At 49.4% G+C, this 18145-nt stretch overlaps 5 protein-coding genes across 5 annotated transcripts; all 5 read right to left on the bottom strand.

Moving 5' to 3' along the window:
• Window positions 1-828: 828 nt before the first annotated feature.
• Window positions 829-1486, bottom strand: N7455_004046 (uncharacterized protein; the record flags this gene model as incomplete). The annotated part of the gene is given in 3 exon segments (XM_065604668.1): window positions 829-864; window positions 878-1104; window positions 1342-1486. The coding sequence occupies 3 exon segments, from the start codon at window positions 1484-1486 to the stop codon at window positions 829-831; spliced, it is 408 nt and encodes a 135-aa protein (XP_065461568.1).
• Window positions 1487-2612: 1126 nt separating this feature from the next.
• N7455_004045 (cytochrome P450) lies at window positions 2613-4281 on the bottom strand (the record flags this gene model as incomplete). The annotated part of the gene is made up of 2 exons (XM_040959642.2): window positions 2613-4096; window positions 4167-4281. The coding sequence occupies 2 exons, from the start codon at window positions 4279-4281 to the stop codon at window positions 2613-2615; spliced, it is 1599 nt and encodes a 532-aa protein (XP_040809899.1).
• Window positions 4282-5069: 788 nt separating this feature from the next.
• On the bottom strand, window positions 5070-7862 carry N7455_004044 (putative C6 transcription factor (War1); the record flags this gene model as incomplete). The annotated part of the gene is made up of 3 exons (XM_040959676.2): window positions 5070-6163; window positions 6217-6500; window positions 6562-7862. 3 exons carry the CDS (start codon window positions 7860-7862, stop codon window positions 5070-5072), a joined length of 2679 nt encoding a protein of 892 aa, XP_040809895.2.
• Window positions 7863-8469: 607 nt separating this feature from the next.
• Window positions 8470-10095, bottom strand: N7455_004043 (phosphatidylinositol-3-phosphate-binding ubiquitin-protein ligase; the record flags this gene model as incomplete). Its single annotated transcript, XM_040959576.2, has 2 exons — window positions 8470-9030; window positions 9088-10095. The coding sequence occupies 2 exons, from the start codon at window positions 10093-10095 to the stop codon at window positions 8470-8472; spliced, it is 1569 nt and encodes a 522-aa protein (XP_040809893.1).
• An 873-nt stretch (window positions 10096-10968) lies between these two features.
• Window positions 10969-15050, bottom strand: N7455_004042 (uncharacterized protein). Its single transcript, XM_040959599.2, has 2 exons — window positions 14269-15050; window positions 10969-14209 (listed from the first exon to the last, which is right to left on the bottom strand). Exons 1-2 carry the CDS (start codon window positions 14862-14864, stop codon window positions 11425-11427), a joined length of 3381 nt encoding a protein of 1126 aa, XP_040809915.2. The 5' UTR covers window positions 14865-15050; the 3' UTR covers window positions 10969-11424.
• Window positions 15051-18145: the final 3095 nt, after the last annotated feature.

The raw sequence follows: 18145 nt of genomic DNA, 5'->3' as shown, positions 1-18145 counted from the left end.
GCATCTTTCTATCCTCGAAGCGCCACTGATATATCGACAGCGGCTCCCTCATGGGCGGATACACAAGACACGAATGAGAACCTTCTGGACCTTTAATCTCAAAAGAGTCTAGTAATGTTCGGATAAGGGAGTAACCGCGATGTGATGGGTCTGCTGTGGAAATATGCTCTTCAACTTCACGCTCATGACTAGCAGAACTCGCATTTTTATTGGCAATATTCAATCCCACGATGTTCTCGGGCGTTTCGATATGCCTGTCAATTTGTTAGAGAAGAGAGAGAGCTTCAAATTGAAGAAGAAACCATTGAAGAATGCCCTTGCAAATCACGTGCGAGCCATACTGTTGAAGATACGCCCGAACCAACCTTGACCAAGGTTTGGTAACGATCGGCGAGTACCTCTCCAGGTTTCACTGGGTAGAAGTACTTGGAATCGTATACTGGCGAGATCTCTTCATCAACGAGTATGTCCGGGGTAAAAGTGGGCCGGGAGAAGGCATTGGGAACGGTTTCCTGCGAAGCAAGGCAGAGAAATGAGGATTAAACGGCCTCGTGGTGTTCATTGCAGAGTTACTCCTAAGTCAACACGAGAGAATGATAACTCTTATCGAAGAAGAAGATCAAGGAGCCCGAGCATATGGTATCCCTGACAATTGTGGCGTGATATATATACTACAAAGGACAGCACACGATGTATTATGATACTTTGGCCTATTACCTAGTTACATTAAAAGCTCTTATGTAATGAATCAGACAGTAGAAAAGGGGGAAACCAAAAGGCGTCGAAAGTAAAACTTAGAAAGTAGAAATGAAAACAGAATTTGGCAAATCAAACCGGTGACCCAGTCCCCTGGTCTGTCTTGTGCTGTAGCAGATACCTCTGAAAAGAAAAGTGGCTTATGGATAGGACATCTTGCCCGGATTCTGGTAGCCAGAAAGCTGAGGTCTTGTTCGGAGTTCCATCTCTTTCTCTTCTTGAACCAAAGCACAGCAGCCGCACCAAACTGATACGCAGCAATCGCCACAACAGGATCCTTCAATGCCATATTTTTCTCGCATTTCGCCTCGGGTAATAGTTTGCATGATCCACTGAACGCATCCCAGGCTAAGTACAGTCCATATCGCGCACTGAGATGGAGATGATGGTTAATAGGTGTTCTTGTCAGGATGGCTGCAAGGGGGGCTTACAGGACTGTTCATATAGCTAAAACTTCTCAAGTTGGGATCTTTGGACCTAGATTGAGTTTTCCCATATGCCAGGCACGGCAAAAAGCAGCTTTCTAAGCCTGTGGCTAGTTAGCTGCAATCACATCTAACAATCATACGCATGGTGCCAACTTACAAAGCGTGCCAGGCGAACAGCAGTCAAATAGAGAATAGTTCCATTCTCGGCTTTGCGTAATATCGTGTCCATCTGTATTGGCTTGTTGATATGTTGGTGGACCACTCGGCCAGGACTGATAAATCTTCTGTGATGGGTCCGCCATCTCAAGAGTAGGTATGTGTAAGGAATTGAAGAAAAGGAGTTATCGAGAAAAAGATAAGCTTACATGTTGGTTTTTATATTCAATTACTGTGGGGCAGTACACAAGCCTTTCATGAACCACAATGAATGAAAATTTGGATGTATAGTGTATGGGTGACCATCTCTATGAAGTATCCTTATACAAACCCGATTGGGAAGTTCGTATTCGTTTTCTATGATTGACCAATTACAGATCAGGATTTCAAAATACATAAAAACGGGGAATCCAATAGTGGAGAACTACTAACTACCGACCCCCGTACAACATACGCCAATTTCTTTTAATTATGGGTACCTAGAGGGCCTCCCAAGTCACATTTTACTCCTTTTACGTGATTGCCCATTTGGTAAGGGGTCTCTATTCACTTCTGAGATAGGGCTTAGGGTAGGGGTGATTTAGCAACCCCAGATCTCGTAATAGTCCCAAAACATAACGCCCATTTCGCCCCCATCAGTCTCATCACTCTGCCTCATCACAATGCCTTGGAGCTGCCATATCCAGTCAAAATGCTAGTGGCCTGTCCCTGCCCCGTGTTACAGGGAAGCTACCAAAGTGATCAACAGTATTCTTGTCATGATCCTAGTTCTACGATACTCGCAACAACCAACCACCCCATATTGAAACAGATCTAACAAGTCCACCCAAGCGCTAGGTCTGGGACTAAATACAAAGTACGCATTTAGATAGACAGAACTTGGTCGGCCTGCATTGGAAGAATTCAGTGATGTAACCTCAGGTGACGATCCTTGCGGACATGTGGAAATGCTTGTTGTCCCTAATCGACCGAATTTCCACCAAGCAAACCTTCGAGGGTAAACTTCGGGCTTCCGACCATGTGTTATCGGACCCAACTTATATTAATTGAGTACCCTGCGGGCCGAAAACAACGATGCGGAAACGGCGGGAGTATGGGCGACTAGCCCGGGCCGATGGTACTGCTCTCTGCCGATCACTTCCCGTACAAATGTAATATTCAGTTATATACTCCAGTTGTAAAGTCCTTCATATCGGAAATATATTCATCAAACAAGGTCTAGTAAAAAAAAAGTATAATTAAGAATAGAAAATCCTAGTCAACATGATATCTCTATGCTTCAGCCCCCAAATCACGACGCCAAATTTTCACCGGCATATCCCCCAAAATCAAATTCATCGTCTCCAACCGCTTCAATTCCCAACCAGGATGAGCAAGAGCAAAATCATACCGATGTACCATGGAAGCAACAGCCTTAGTCTGCTCCAGATATGAGATGTTGCGACCAATACAAGACCGAGCACCAGCAGAGAAGGCAATCAAGTACGGCTGCAATGCTTTGCCTTCTTCTCCGAGCCATCTCTCGGGAATATACTGGTCTGCATTTGGGAACACACTCTCGTCACGGTGTGCCACGAGTGCAGACATGCTCACTGTTGTCTTACCAGCCACCCATTCACCGAGAATATTCGTGCCTTCGGCGGGGGTTTCACGTGGAAGACCGTGTGATGTCGGTGGGAAGATTCGTAGAGATTCATCCAAGCACGCTCGGAGGTAAGGCAGATGCTTGACTTTGTCGTAGTCGGCTACAACCTCGTCTTCATCCAGAATCGCGTCAAGCTCCGAGCGGAGCTTGGCTAGGGTTCGAGGGTTGCGGAGAAGCTGGTACATAACGTTGGCGATGGCAACGGCTGTAGTCACACTACCGGCGTTCATCATGATGTTACACTCGGCAACGACCTCGCCCCATTCGAGGTTATTGGCATTTCCGTTCTTGTCTTCCATCAGAGCCTGGAAGAAGTCCTCGAGCTTTTCGCCGGCTTCGTACCGTCGTAGTCTTTCATTGCCCCGGCGCCACATGATGTTTTCCCAGTTGTCCGCGGATGTTTGCATTCGATTAAAGAATGGAATCACGTTGACTAGTTTGTTGACGACGGGATACCATTGGTAGTTCCAAACAATGAGGGATTGCTTTCGAGCTGTTGGGTAGAGGGCTTCGCGCAAGTTGGTCTCATAAGTTGAACCATCTTTCCTTTCGGCAATGCAAACATCAGTACCGGAATCCAAAAAGCCCAGTTTCTCCGAGAGACCAATGTCGGCAATTGCATCAAGGGTGAAGAAGTTGGTCCAGGCTCGGAGGTCAAGTGTGAGGTCTTTCTGGTCGGGTGCGACTTTTCCAGATGAGACCTCCGCAGAGGCGGGCGCGGTGCAGACTTGGTCAAAGTGCTTGAACATTCTTTGCACCTTGTCGGTCACTTTATATTCCCATGTCTCCAGGTTCTTGAGGGCATATGCAGCAGAGAGGACCTTGCGCTTTCGGGCATGATCGGGCTTATCCACAACATCTGCCAGATTGTAGTGGGTTCCAGAGGTGATCACATAAGATTCATCCTTGGTACACTTGGTACTGTGGCCATAGATGTCTTTTATGGCCTTGACATCGCCATAAGACAGCTGGTTTGGCCCTGTTCGAATGACGGGGTTCTTCTTGTGCAACTCGGACAATTCCATTGACCGGAACCCCCGCGAAGCCATGATCATGAATGGCACTGCTGAGAATCCCGACAAGGGGGTGAGATTGGGGTATCTCCTCAAGCCTGTATGAATCGGTCAGCAGTTGCCCTAATATGTTCAAGCAGAGCATTGGGCTAGTCTCTTGGCAAATACCTTTTGGATCCCGAAGATATTCAATATAAGGGAGGACGAGGAAATATCCAAGAAGGAACAAGCCTAGCCCAACTGCATATGGAGCAGCCGAGATGGCCGTCAATACAGTGATCATGATGTGTGGAAGATGATAGGAGGTTGAATTGGGATTATAGACTGTGCAAGGCAGTGGAATGCCACTTCTAGAAGCAACAAGTCTTTGTCCGAATTGGTTCGTCTCGAGCTAAAAGAATTTGAGAAAGTAGAAATGCTTGGGGTGCTGGCACGCAGGATGGCGCTGGTTTATATATCATCCATATGTCGTCGTTCCCTCAACCTCTTGCCTTGTGGATTGGGAGCAAATCTACCCGGGAATGACATCTTCGGTTCCCCATATTGACAGCGTCAAGGTTCAAAGTGCAGATCCAAGCATCCAATAATCAATCGTGTCTTGTTGTCTTGTGAGTTGGACCAGATCAGTTGCCCGTGCAGAGACGGGGTAAATTTCCCTCGTCGAAATATCTCGAAATCGGGAAACATTCCCCGCATTTGCGGGGAAACAAATCCATTACCGATCAAAAGATGAGAGACAACACATATCAAACATACGTAGGTGTGAGATATATGCTATATGCCTGGATTAGAGTAACAGGCTTTGTTTAAAAGTTAGATAATGCCATGGGGTATTTTATTCCTGATCAATGGACATCCATGGTGGTTCGCCGTTTGCCTTGACCACACCTGAATGCGAAAAGGCATGGCTTCTCTCCGAATTTTCTAATTTTTCTTTCTTTTTCTTTTTTTTTTTTCGAAGATAATACATTTTGCAAGATGAGCAAAGTTGATATACATTCAAAATAGCAACGGGTATCATATAGCAATAGAGGAGAATACAAAACACCCAACTAGACCACAACCCAAACTTTAGAATAATCCGAAATTCCCATCCAAAGAAAGTGGGAATGGAAACAGTCCATCATCCATCATATTCCCCAACGTAAACCAAGGATCACTGACATTGGGGTCCATGCCTACATCAGGTGTCATTCCCATCGGAGGAGCAAGTTGCATCCCAGCCACGGTGGACATGTCCGGGTATCCTTGAGTCTGCGTACTCGACGGTAGATCTGGGTAGTTCTGTGTGAGTTCCGTGGATGGATAGGGTTGATAGTAACCTCTTGTCTCGATTTGGTTGTCTGAACTCGGGAGATTGGTTGAGTATGATGCGCCAGACCAGCTGGTTTGGGGTGGGTCTGGCCCGAAACTGGATGATCCTGGCGTTGTCATTGGGTTGACTGTTGAGCTTGGGCTGTGGTTTGAGGAATAAGATTGTCCGGTTATTGAACGTTGGGGATTGGGATTGTTCGCTCGGTGTGCTGGGTCACCCATGGCTACTTCGCTGAGGAAATGGAGGGGTGTCATGCCCGGTGCCATCTGCGTTCTTGGATTGGCAGATGCCGCGGTCGGGGTATCATGGCCTCGATGTGCCTGTCGGCGATCGGAGGGTTTCTGATCGTTTGAAAAGGCCTCTTTCAATTCCCGGCCATGATCTCCCTGGTCACGCTTTTTGATAAACCAATTGCGTAACAGCACCATTATGTTTCCAAATTTCGCTGCTCCACGGCCACCATCACGCGCCGCGGCGGCACGGTAATGTGCGATGACTTTGTCCAGATAATAATCCAGTTTGAGACTCTGCACATCGAGAATCTGCCCGATTCGGCTGTCCGGCGACATGAACAGAGAGTATATCTTTATCAAACTGACCACGGGATACGTCGTCCGCGCTAATGACGTCGTAGGCAAGGATATAAGTCGGTCAACCTCGATGGCGCAAATGATATCCAGACTCTCGTGAATGCAGCGGATGGCCGTAGTCAGCGCATCAATAACCGCCGCAATTGATGACGTGTGCAACTCATTCTGAGATGGAGAGTTGTTGCCAGTGTTGTAGTCCACGCTCATTGCAGATTCATGTACGAAGAGATTCAGGACACGTTCTGTGTGAACCATTGCTCCTAGAGGAATGTCAGCCAGAAATTCAAAGACTATTCTCAAGGCCAGGGCTTACCAGTGTAAAGTTCCTCCGGGACCTCTCCTCTCCACTGTGCCAATCGACCCTCAAGCAATTTTATATTATACCACGCATTACTGTCCGCGAAGGTAGCAATGGACCCAGGATCATCCGCAGAAAAGCGATGCCCAGCATCCTCCATTATCGCTCCCAGCTTTGCCCACCATTTCAATTTCCGGTCGGAGGGTAGGGCATCCGGGTGTTTTTCCAGAATTTCAAGGCACTCATCCATGTACGGCTGCCAGGTGATCAAGTGTACTCTCCTCAGAGCCGCCGACATCCTGTCAAAGGTTAGTTGCCGATTCCCACACAACAACAACAACAACCCGGCCTAAAACTCACTGGACAGGTAAATAATAGCAGCCAACCCAAGTCCGCCTTGCCTCCGGTCCATCTGGATCAAACGCTGGACCCGTTGGCTTTTTCATGATCAGCTCGCGGATCATATTGAAGCTCCGTCTATTTCCGGAAATGGGACGGTTCAATCCAAGTTCCATTGCCATGACCGCAGCCATATGCGTCAAAGAATAGAACTTGATTTCGTCGAAGTTATCTGGTGGCAGATACCAGATAGAACAGACCATGATAGTCTGAACCAGCTCAAGTGACTTTTGGCCTTTGATAACAACATGCTCGGCGATCAAACGATATGTCTCATTCACGAGGGTCAGCTGTGCATCGGGACTAAAGACGCCAACGGCAGCGGCGATTATGGCAAGGAACAAATGAGGTTTGTTGCGTCGAACCTCGCCCATCGTAGTCCCCGGCGGGAAAACAACAAAAGGCATCTCTGGTGCCATCTGGTAGATATACCGCTCAAACGCCGCGTTGGCAGTGGTGTAATCTATAATCCCCCGGTCGATCATATCAGCAAACTCATTGCCAGCCTCGGGTTTCGGCGGTGGCGCAGAGTCACCACCAACAGGTCTGCGCCAATGCTTCGATGCATGGCTAGGAATCTGTTCCGCAGATGGACTACCCGGCCGTGAGTACTGCGGCGCTAGCAACCCACCAGATGAATCCTTAACTTCGCCGGTATGCTGCCGTTTGTTCCCGGCTATCTTCGACTCCCCGCCCATCCACCTCCGACCAACCACCTGCTCATCCCGCTGCCCAGACGGCGACGGTTGATGCCCCGCCCCGCCAGAGAACAACGCACCAGTTGAATTCGACGCCTGCAGCGTCGCCGTCAGAGCATCGATTTTCCGCTCTAACTCCGCTACCCGGCTGTCGGTCTTTTTCTGTCGCTTGCGCGTCGGCGCGGTCACAACGCATGTCCGCCGCGCTTTCGCGCACCGCTTGCACGACCCCTCCGGGTGCGCTGGATCTGGGTCGCAGCGCACTTTCAGCTGTCGGCAGGGCTCGCATGCCCGCGATCGCTTGGCATCGCCTAGTCCGTCGTGTGGCTCTGGGGATTGGTTGCTGTCTGGACCCATCCCGAATGATGGGTGCATGTCCCCGTGTCCATGCCCGTGCCCACGCCCATCACTATGTATATCCCGGCTTTGGTAGGGGTTTAGAGGTGCGTGGGAGGGTGGCTCCGGGTATTCCGGGCCTGTGCTCATTGTCGGTCGGGTCGGCGTGTAAAAAGGCCGTTGAGGGTCCCCGTCTCGGGTGTGCTGCAACTGCGGGTCGATTTCCATTCAGTGCGGGGTTGTAATACTGGTTCGACGGCTAGATCACTGTTACACATTAGCGCCAATTCGCAACTAGTGTAATTATTGGTTGTTGCCATTGTTTCTATGTCGTGACCGCTGCCAGCTCGTGTGGCTTGCGATGGGAGAAATACACGGAGAACGGTGATCACAAACACCGATCACCGATGTGGAGGATCAACATGCCTCGGCGGGGTGGGTTCTGTCAAGGAAGGGGATGAATACAACCAGTATAAACAATGCTTACCTCTCTATCTTAGAATATCACTTAGTCCTGCTTGACTCGTTCGTCACTTTGGGGCCAGAAGTGAAGTGAAGTGCTTTTGATTTTTGAGTTTCAACTAACATCTTAGGCGCCACGTGACCAGAATCCTGCCAGGCTACGCATTATCATCTACATCGTATTGTTTTTTTATATTGAGATTGGAATAGATTCGTTGATCATTATATCTCAATTGAGATCCGTACGCGGAGCGGGGGATATCAGAAACAAAATTCCCAGACGCCGTGAACCAGAAGGTAGAAAAAGCAAAAAGCTAAGCTAAGGTAACAAAAAAGATCTCTTGAAATTCACGCGAGATGGATGTGCCCCTTATTATGAAAGCTTGTGGACAGGGCACTCCATCTTCCTCTCAAACCAATCAACAATGCAGTGCTTGTGGAACTTGCACAGGCATTCAAGGCGGGCCAGGGTCTGCCCAACCTCGTAGTCCTCCATACAGATCGTGCACTCCGCTGCCTGGCCATCCTCGCCAAGGCAGTCCTTCTCCGTGGCCACAAATGGAAGCATGCGGGCTGCTGGTGGAGGATGTGGCAGCGGAGGACCCTGTTGCACGGATGATGCTCGGGGCGAGGCAGTCGGTCTCAAATAGCCCTCGATGCACGCCCGGGTGTGAGCTTGGCGGGCCTCAAGAGGCTGCTCGGGACTAAGTGGGAGAAACTGACGTCTGCATACGGGGCAGAAATCACCCTCGTCCGGCGCAGGTCCGCGGGGTGGGTTGCCCTCGCGACTGGAAAATGAACGGCGTGGTCGGCCTGTGCCGGTGGCTGAGGGAACTAGGCGGGGTTGTGAATTTAGTTCGCTCAAGAACCGTGGCCGGTCATTTGCACCCACGGTCCGTCGTTCCTGACGAGCTTCGTGATTCTGACTTGGACCCTGCGCGTTTCGTGTCAGTTCATAATGTATTGGGCAAAGTGATAGGGGAGAACTAACTGATGAGGCATGGTACGCGTTGGCCATAGTAGATGAAAGAGAATGAGTAGGTCGGTGGCCGTGTGCTCGCACGGTACTGTAACCAAGGGGATTTGGGTTTGGATCTGGCACACATGGATTGCAAAGTCGTACTTCTTCACCTCCACCAAGCGCAGGATTGAGTGACGTTGCTGTTCCTGTTCCTGATGATGATGCTGATGGTGGTGATGATAGCATAGGGTCGTCGCCTGTGAGATCGACGACCGGTGGAGGGTGGGAAGGCATTGCCGGGGAATCGGGGAGGAAGTCAACAAAGTCAGGAGGGCGGACAATATACTGTCTGGGAATCGTGATCCGATGTGGGGAACATGATGCACATACAACCCTCCCACACTTTCGACAGTGGTGCTTTCTATGCCAGAAGCTGAAGACTACCCCACAGATCGGACATTCTGACACATCCGAATCTGCCTGCCATTTCGGGAGAGCCATGTCCGTAAGTGGTGGGGATATATCATTAGGAAGAGGTGTAACGGAGCGGGGTTGATTAATCCAGGGTGTTGGATTCTCCCGTCGAGAAAGCCCCGGCAGTTGTTCGCCAGAAGTAGAAGCACGAGGCGTCCCTGGGGGAGAGGAAGAGATATCAATTGCTGTTGCAAATGACGAGCCAGGTGCTGCGGAAATAGAAGTCCTAGTGCGGGACGAAGGCAATACCATCGAAACAGATCGATGCGGCAGGATACTCCTAGAGGATCCCCCATTGTCTCGGGCCGGTCCAGCCGTGCCTCCAGATCGTCCCCATTGTGACCTCGTATCCTCGCCGGTATTGGTCAACCGTCTTTTACGCTCTGAACCGGCGAGAATGGGAAAGGCTCTCACCCTGGAGCTGCCTCCTTCATGGCCGCTGTAGCTTCCAGGTTGGGCTGTGCCTTGTCCCTCTGGTCTTTCAACTGGTCTCGTGCCTGCCCGCATCCTCGGCGGGGGGCTGGACGGAATCGGACTGGAAGATGCCGTGCTTGATCCAGGCATTATTATTGCTGGGTCGAATGGAATGAGCCCTCTGTGGGGTTCTGTTCAACACAGGCAACGAGATCGATCTCGGCCGTTGGGGTGACAGTCTTCATGAACTAGGTGGCGATGGAGAGGGAAATGGATGGCGGGGAAGTCGGAAATATAGATTTAGAGGACGGTGAGTGCCTTTTGCAATCTCGGGCTCAGCCTCAATGACGTTGACGCTTTTTGCCGAAGATCACATCAAGGAGTGACAGGATGATGCTTATCATGGAGCCAAGGCTGATTGGATCGGATTTAGGAGATGGATGAGGCTGAGAGTATCGTGACTATGTTCTTGGATGCTAGCAACGCAGTAGCGAGTACCAACAGCAGGTGGAAACGATGAAAAAGAGCAAAATCAGCAGAGCAACACTTGATTCGGAGAGAAAGAGAGGAAATGATGCAAAGCATTGCGTGTTTGGCCCAGATACGGCTGTTATCGTGGGGCGGTCAGGGCGGTGGCGATTGACAATATCGGCCCGATATGCCCGCGTATCATCGGCCTCGGTCGTTTCTGGTTGATGCTCTACTCGAAGCCGCAGTGCTCTGTGCTCTGACCTAGATCTCATATTCAAATGAGAAAAAAAAAACATTCAGTTATTATAAAGTATCCCCAAAGAGGTTTCCATGAATTGCCATGTCTACATATAGATGTTATAGATTAAGGACGTTTTCTAATGCATAAGCATGGCCGCAGGATCCTTGCATGATACTGTCACTAGACAGCGAGCCCTGCATGGAGATGCAACAGGAGACATACACTGCTTGTCTATGCGTAAAATCACTCGTATCAATATTTCAAGGTATATCGAGGCCTTAACATCACTGCTAGAAATGAGCACTTATGAACAACCCTCATTAATTATGATCTCGGTACTACTGTGCCCTAAGATTGATACAAGAATAGCGAAAAGAGACAAGAACAGAAAGAAGCAAAGCCTCCAAAAAACAAACAGCATGTCGCTTGGATTCAGCGACAGCCAGAAAGATAACAAAAAGCCAATGAGCTCACTCCCCATTAAGTGTACCTCGGGATCAGAGATAGAACGCCATCGCATCGATTTTATGTAGACGCAAAAAGCAAGAAATGGATGGACAGACAGCAAGGAAATTCGTGATAGTGGCATCAATTCGCCGGTATTTCAGGGAGGGGATGTGGTGACGATATCGATAGAGGTAAATAGGAAATAAGTAGGGGGTGGGGGGATCCATGGAGAGGAACAGAGACAGAGATAGAGAGAGGTAGATATCGAAGAGGAGGAATATACTGATCCAAAATACATATGATTGCCTTTTGTTATTTTTCTAGCGTCCGTGCCCGCTCAGCGCAGCTTCGTCAACAAGTTCTGCTGAGCTGCCTGTAAACGATGGCTCGTCGGGGCTCGCCTCGTGGATGTGGTCGTGTGCGCGATGTTGAGGTACATACCCCATACTCGAGGGCCGTTCTGCTCGAGGTCCCGTTTGCTGGCTCGAGGCGTTTGACCTTGTCCTTGAAGTAGAGGTCATAGACAGACCTCGTTCACGAGATGGCGAGCTACTTCCACTGAAAGGCAGGCGCGCGGTGGTGGCACCTTCTGGCTGGAGATGGTGCGCGGAGTGCTCAGAGCGCTGGCCCACCTCAGAGTTGTGCGACAGGGTCTCGGTCACAACTGGAAGGCCAACCGCAGTTCCACCTACGTCTTGTTCCCCGGGCGCCTGTGTGTGTCGAGAACCCGTTCGACTAGGCAACTCAATGCCACCGCCAACTGACGTATTAAGTGGTGGCAGTACTGGTGGGCGTGTCTCACTTGACCGCTCGGGGTCTTGGTCATTATCGGAATCCTGATAAGGAACATTGCTAGTGGACACATTCCGAGAATGGCTGGCGGATGGCGTGCCTGTATCATCCTGATACTGCTCGTTATAGTCTCCTCCTCGCGGGAATAGACCTGGAGGAGGCGCACGAGCACTTCGAACCACCTCAAATCCTTTGGCGTTGTCCTTGGTCTTCCCTTGGAGCAAGCCTCGGAACCAGCCTGTGGCAGACGAGACTGGGCCTGTGGGGTCGGCTGGCCCAGTTTTCAACTTTCGGGTGCCGCTGTGGGAGAGCGGTGGTCCTCGAACACCGTAGTAGAAATCAACCTCACGAACAGCATAATCCTTCGGCTTGCGTGGGGTATCAAGCTCCATATCATCCTTCGGTGCTGCTAGATATGCCGGGACAGGCGTGGCCCGGCCAGACATAGTGCCGTCTCCCAGATCGTCTTCAGTTTTGACTGTTCGGCGGCTTGCTCTTGATTTCAAGAAGCCCCTTGACGGGCTCTTCCCTTTCTCGAGAGCAGCACTTCCCGGGGGGGTTTTGCGCCCTGGGCGGGGTGGTCGATAATAGGGATCACGAGGGTTCGCTCCCATCATCGTACCACTGCTAGGCGAGCTAGGGAAGCCGGCTCCTTGATAGGCGGTTGAAGTAGGTGTGGGGAACCCTCCACTTGGAGCACGACTGTGGGTGCCCCCTTGCGAACTAGGATAATCATAGACAGCGCTAGCTCTGCCATCACTGGCTGTGGCGCGGTTCAGCAGCAGACCGGAGCTCCCAGAGAAACTGCGGGGGCGGGATCCATCAAACTGAGAAGACATACGGTCATCACCGTGGCCGAGCATAGCAGCCTCCGAACCCATGCTCTGACGGGTAAGATCACGGCGCGGAGTACGCCTAGAGAGCTGGCGCATACCAAGCACCTTGGTCAAGCCACCACGAGTGGCACCACCCGCACCAGCCAGTCTTGCCAAGACCTCGATCAATGTCTGCATGGCGTTGAGGAAGAACCCGAAGATGAGAACCATGGCGTGCAGCACAAGGATCAAATATCCGATCCAGCCTCGTGCCGCATCCGAAACCGTCAATGACGGCACAAAGATAACGCTTAAGATAACTGTCAAGAAACGCACAATGGAGAAGAGGCAGTGATACAGGTTCATGTGAGTCGGTCCTGAGAAAGGTCGGAAAGCCAGCAGGGTTAGTACAGAGACAACTTCGCAAATGGCCAGCATTACCACCTGGGCAATGCCAGATGGCTGCAAAGCCCCAATGGCTATCCCGCGAGCGATGTTCAAGACGATCGGGACGATACCGAAGGCTGCTGCGTCGTCGCAGTATGTATTATATAACGGCCCATACAATAACACCGTAGGAAGATCATCGAAAAGGTGAGACTTGGGTCGGGTGGTAAGAATCACTCGGATGACCCAGATGGAGAAGCAAGCGACAATGACAAGCACCACGGCTGCCAAAGCAACACAGTAAGCGGTTGATTCACGAGCAAGCACCAGTTGGAAGAAGGAAAGGGAAACGATTGGCAAGAGAAGGAAATTGAAGACAATACGAATGAGGTTGCCCAGAGTAAACGGCATATTTCTGGCACGCAGATCCTGATCGGTATTGTTTGCCAACTCACGATACAGCCATCGAAGAGCGAATGCGATCTGGAACAGCACCGTCACACAGGCCAGGATTACCAGCACCCATATCATCATACCGGGCCAGATATCCTGGGACGAGGCCATGCCAACCAGGTGGTTCAATCGGTCGAGGCCATAAGTTCCATTGACGACATATAAACCATCAACAACAGGATCACGACCCATGTCAGTGCTCACGAAACTCTGGTTGAACATGAGAGTCGACCATGCTCCCTGGCTCACTGCAGGCTGGAAGAAGCCTGGATAGTCCAAAGAAAGCGAGCCCGTCAAGACCACGAATTGAAGGTATTGCAGGCAATCTGCGAACCCAGGAGTGACGAGCCGAAGAACGTCTTCATCGCGGCCATAGTTGCTTGTCCACCGAAACAGATCAGTTGTGCCCCAAGGGCTATACATGGCGGCAGTGATGGTCGCAATCCCCACGAGTATCAAAATGATAAGAGGCACGTAGGCGATGGCATTTTTGAGGGGTGCTCCGAAGTCCGGCGTGGCGCTCACTGAAACACAGGCGAGCTCAAGCGCGGATGCATCTCCAGAGCGAACCTTCAATAACGGGATGATTGTTCCGAAACGGTACGTTGAAAGCATATCATGTTCAATAGTGAACGCTCGTAATTCGTCCAATTCACTCCTGCAAAAGACAGATGGATTAGTTACACAGCAGAGCTTTCTGTTTCGGGAATAGCTTACAGGTTGTGGTAGAAGACCGGTCCCAGCGGGAGGGTACCTTGCGTGACCGAGTCACGGAAACGAGAGGCATTGTGAAAGGCCGTGAAGCTGAGCACATTGAGATCCGTCATCAGCGTGCTGTATTTGTTGTTGGTACTGTACACATCCTGAATCTTGCCATCGGTCCAATTGGGATTTATCCAGTCGCGGGACTCCGGTGCCGGGTAATTTGCAGTTCGAGACACGGTTCCCGAGACATTGCCATAGACCGTGATGGCGAGTGGGTGTAGAGGGTCGGTAAGGTTGAATTTGACGGACACGTTGGTGGGAACGAATTGAAGTTGTAGAGGGTCGGACTCGAGGATGGTTTTCGATAGACAATTTTCAAAGTCCAATAGAACAGCAGCGGCCGGTGATGCAAAGCTCACTAAACAAAGCAGTGCAATCCACCACACGGGGCTCCATGGTTGTGCTCGGCGTTTCCAAATGTTGCGCCATGGCCGACCTTGCAAAATATGTAATCCACTGCGTCGCGGCCACCTGGTTCCTTTCCGTCGAGAGAAGGATGGATAATCATCCAGCTCGGTCTCCGAGCTGTACATGTCCACTTCGGGCATCCGGGATGACCTCCTCGGGGAGGTCAACCCCCGGCGTAAATGATCGAATCCACGTTGTATTGACAATGGGTCGGTGTCGGGGTCTCGTCCACCGTGCGCACCCCTTCTCAGGGTCGATATTCACTTGAGATTTGATAGGAATCACACCGCAGGGAATGAACCAAGGATACTGAGGTCTTGCGTAATGGGGTTTGGGGGGGGGGAAGGTTTCGAAGTTAGTTCGGTGCCTTGAGGTACGTAAACCTGCGTGCGTTGTAAGTCGGCCGCTAAGTGGTCAAACGCGGCATATCCCGGAGGAAGATCGGAAGTCACAAGTCGAGCAAAACACTAGGAAAGTTGGAAAAAATAGTGGCTCAATTTTTGCAGTGGGTTGGTCTGTTGTTGTTGCTGCGCCTTGTTTGGTCTGGCCCTGGTGGAGTTTGACGGCTGACTACTCGACTATGGCTAATAATAGCCAGGCCTATACTCTGTGTTTTTTTCTCGTTTTAAAAAAACAAAAACAAAACAAAAAACAAAGTCGGATGAGCTAAATAATATGAACTAAATACATGTTATAAAATAGAAAAATGATCCTTTATTTACTATTTCCAATTTCACATAATTGCACCCACTATGTCGGCTAAAGCCGAAACCCCCGGAAATAAATAAGAGACCCTGAACTGAGTCTCTCGATATGAAACCTACTATTCTGTGTTAACATACCCATGGACAGAGTTATCGACTTCAATTACGAGGGGGGCATGTCTTTATACGTTTTTTTTTTCATCTTATAATGATCATGTGTTCCAGAACTCTTCTTCATATGACTTGGCCGACTGTAAATAGTCGCTCAACGCAAAATGTCTCACTTATTGATCAGTGATCCTATCATTCCCGAAGCTGAAAGCTTTAATTCGTGCCGATCAGTTTCCGGCAAGACCTGACGTCGGCTGTGCCGTGGAACTATTTGGAAGGTTACTGTGGTGATATTGTCTCGGGTGTTGAATAATAGGTTGTCACCTTGCTACAAAACGGGGTGAGCCTGATCGATATTTCAACCCAATCGGACAGAGTCAGTTGAGTGACAACGAAGCTACCCCGTACAGGTAATGGCAACCCTTTCAGGGTCTAGTGTCCTGCATTAGCTCTCTCTAACTCCACTGGGGGTTTCAGCGAGGGAGATATTGTAGTGAGACAAGTACGGTGGCTTTAGACCCTACTCGTATATAGGTGCCGGTATGGGATGGGTATGGGATGGGTATGGAAACTGCTGTTTAGATCCCGGTTACCTATGTACATGTATATCATGTAGTGGTACAGAATACACATAATACATATTCATCTTGGAATGGTCAAGACATAGTTCTAGAAACTTGGAAGCGCATGGAGTCACGAAATAATCCATGTGTACGGAGTATGTACTCTGTAGGGCTATACAACATCCTGTAGGGCTATACGACATGGCCCAATGTTTCACTCCTTAAGCCACTCAAAAATACCAAAAGTTTAACGCCACATGGAGTTCCTCATTTAATAGTCTCATTTTCATCTCATTTTCATCCCACAAGTCTAATCACCTGAACCAACCCGGCCCCGTCAACCAAAAGCCACTTGCCTAATCCAGTACAATGTCTCTCCCTCAATAAATTGTGCCAATTCAACATTCCTTTGTTACTCTCTTCAATCTTTGGCATTACCGTCCGGAACGAATTAATATGTCCAGTCATTAAATCGGGATCTAACATTGCTCCTGGCTGGTTTCGATGTCTGGGCAGGCTGCTGTGTGTTTCCCCGTGGTCTTCCAAGATATATCTTTGAATGTCTCTGTGTGTCTTTGTTTGTAACAGCTCCATGCCTCTCGATACCGCTGCTGTGAGATGACGGCAATGAATACTCCTATTGTAGCTCACGGTATAAATGATGGCTAATAACTTGCTCTAGCCCTGGGGGCTTAGTATAAAAGAGTTTACAGTGAACCTGCCTGGCTTCAAATAGGATAATGCCCTTTCTGGTATATGGATGTCTCTTAAGGTCACATGATCTCCTACCGTAATAGGCAATCTTTATTCCCCTCTCTTGTTGCATACATCCATGGATAGCTCTCAACTGTCCTATGAAACTATTGTATTGTCTTATGTCTATGGTATTATGTACTATCTAATAGTACTTAAATACCTTTTGAAGACTTTGGAAGACTTGATTTATTCCCTTTTAGTAGTGTCATTGTGATGATATATCGCTTCAAATGGGGGGTATTTAGCATCGGCCCGACACAACAAAGATCACGCAGACAAGGTCCCAACCATCACAGACAAGAGACAGAAAATAAAATCAATCGGTCAGTCACATTGCAAACTAACAGAGAACCAGAGAAGAAAACAAAGAGAAGCTTTCACCCCACACAAACAAGCAATAGATAGCCTAGGGAACACAATCACGTGACATATATCCCAACACAAGGATTGCAACTTATTTTCCCGAAATTGTATGAATAATTTAATATAGACCTCAATGAGGTGTGATAACTTTGTTAGTTAGTGTTGGAATGTAAAGCTCGAACTTGACACCTTCGGCTTGCTGCAAGGCCTTCCCCCATGCTTCTAAGAATTCAAGATGAATAGAACCCCGGATTTTGGTATGCCAAGCCACTGTCGTCTTCATCATACGTTTGTCCGACGCAGCAATGAGATTGGCTGTACTTCAAACCTTGTAAGCTCCACCGAAGACTACATAGTGAGTAAGCCGTTTTGTGACCGAGGTCCCGAGGCCGAGACGATCTACTTCAGGGTGTATGTAGGTATGAACCCTGGGTCTCACAGGCGGATATTAATTGTCTATATGCGGGGTGGTCCGAGCTATGTTGTACCGTTGATCTCAAATTTATTTGTTCCTTGTTCTTTGTATATTGCGTGAGTCTTCAGTCGACTGATCTCCGGTCAGAGTGGCACTAGTTAAGGTCGGTCAAGGGATCAGGCTATAGAATCCACTGGATAAGAGCAAGACATATAGCGGTGACAAGCACAAGGACATTATACTCGCAGCTTGCATGCAGACATCTGCCGACATTCAGGCCATACATATCCATGAATATGTGGCTGTACGGGGTAACGAATTCGAGACTCGAGCAAAGTAAGGATCTTGCATGCCACTCTATGGCGGGAGGACGAAAGGGGGAAGCCGACAGGCGGCCATCTGATCAAATGCCAAATTGAGGGAGAGACATTACAGCCAAGCCTCCAATCTAGAGAGAAGCCACGAGGGTTACGAAATAGGACATATTAACAAATGAACCAGTTAATCTG

This window comes from Penicillium solitum, assembly GCF_028829755.1.
Source record: "Penicillium solitum strain IBT 25940 chromosome Unknown utg000003l_segment0_segment0, whole genome shotgun sequence".
Lineage (NCBI taxonomy): Eukaryota > Fungi > Ascomycota > Eurotiomycetes > Eurotiales > Aspergillaceae > Penicillium > Penicillium solitum.
This window is presented reverse-complemented; position numbering and strand designations above follow the sequence as displayed.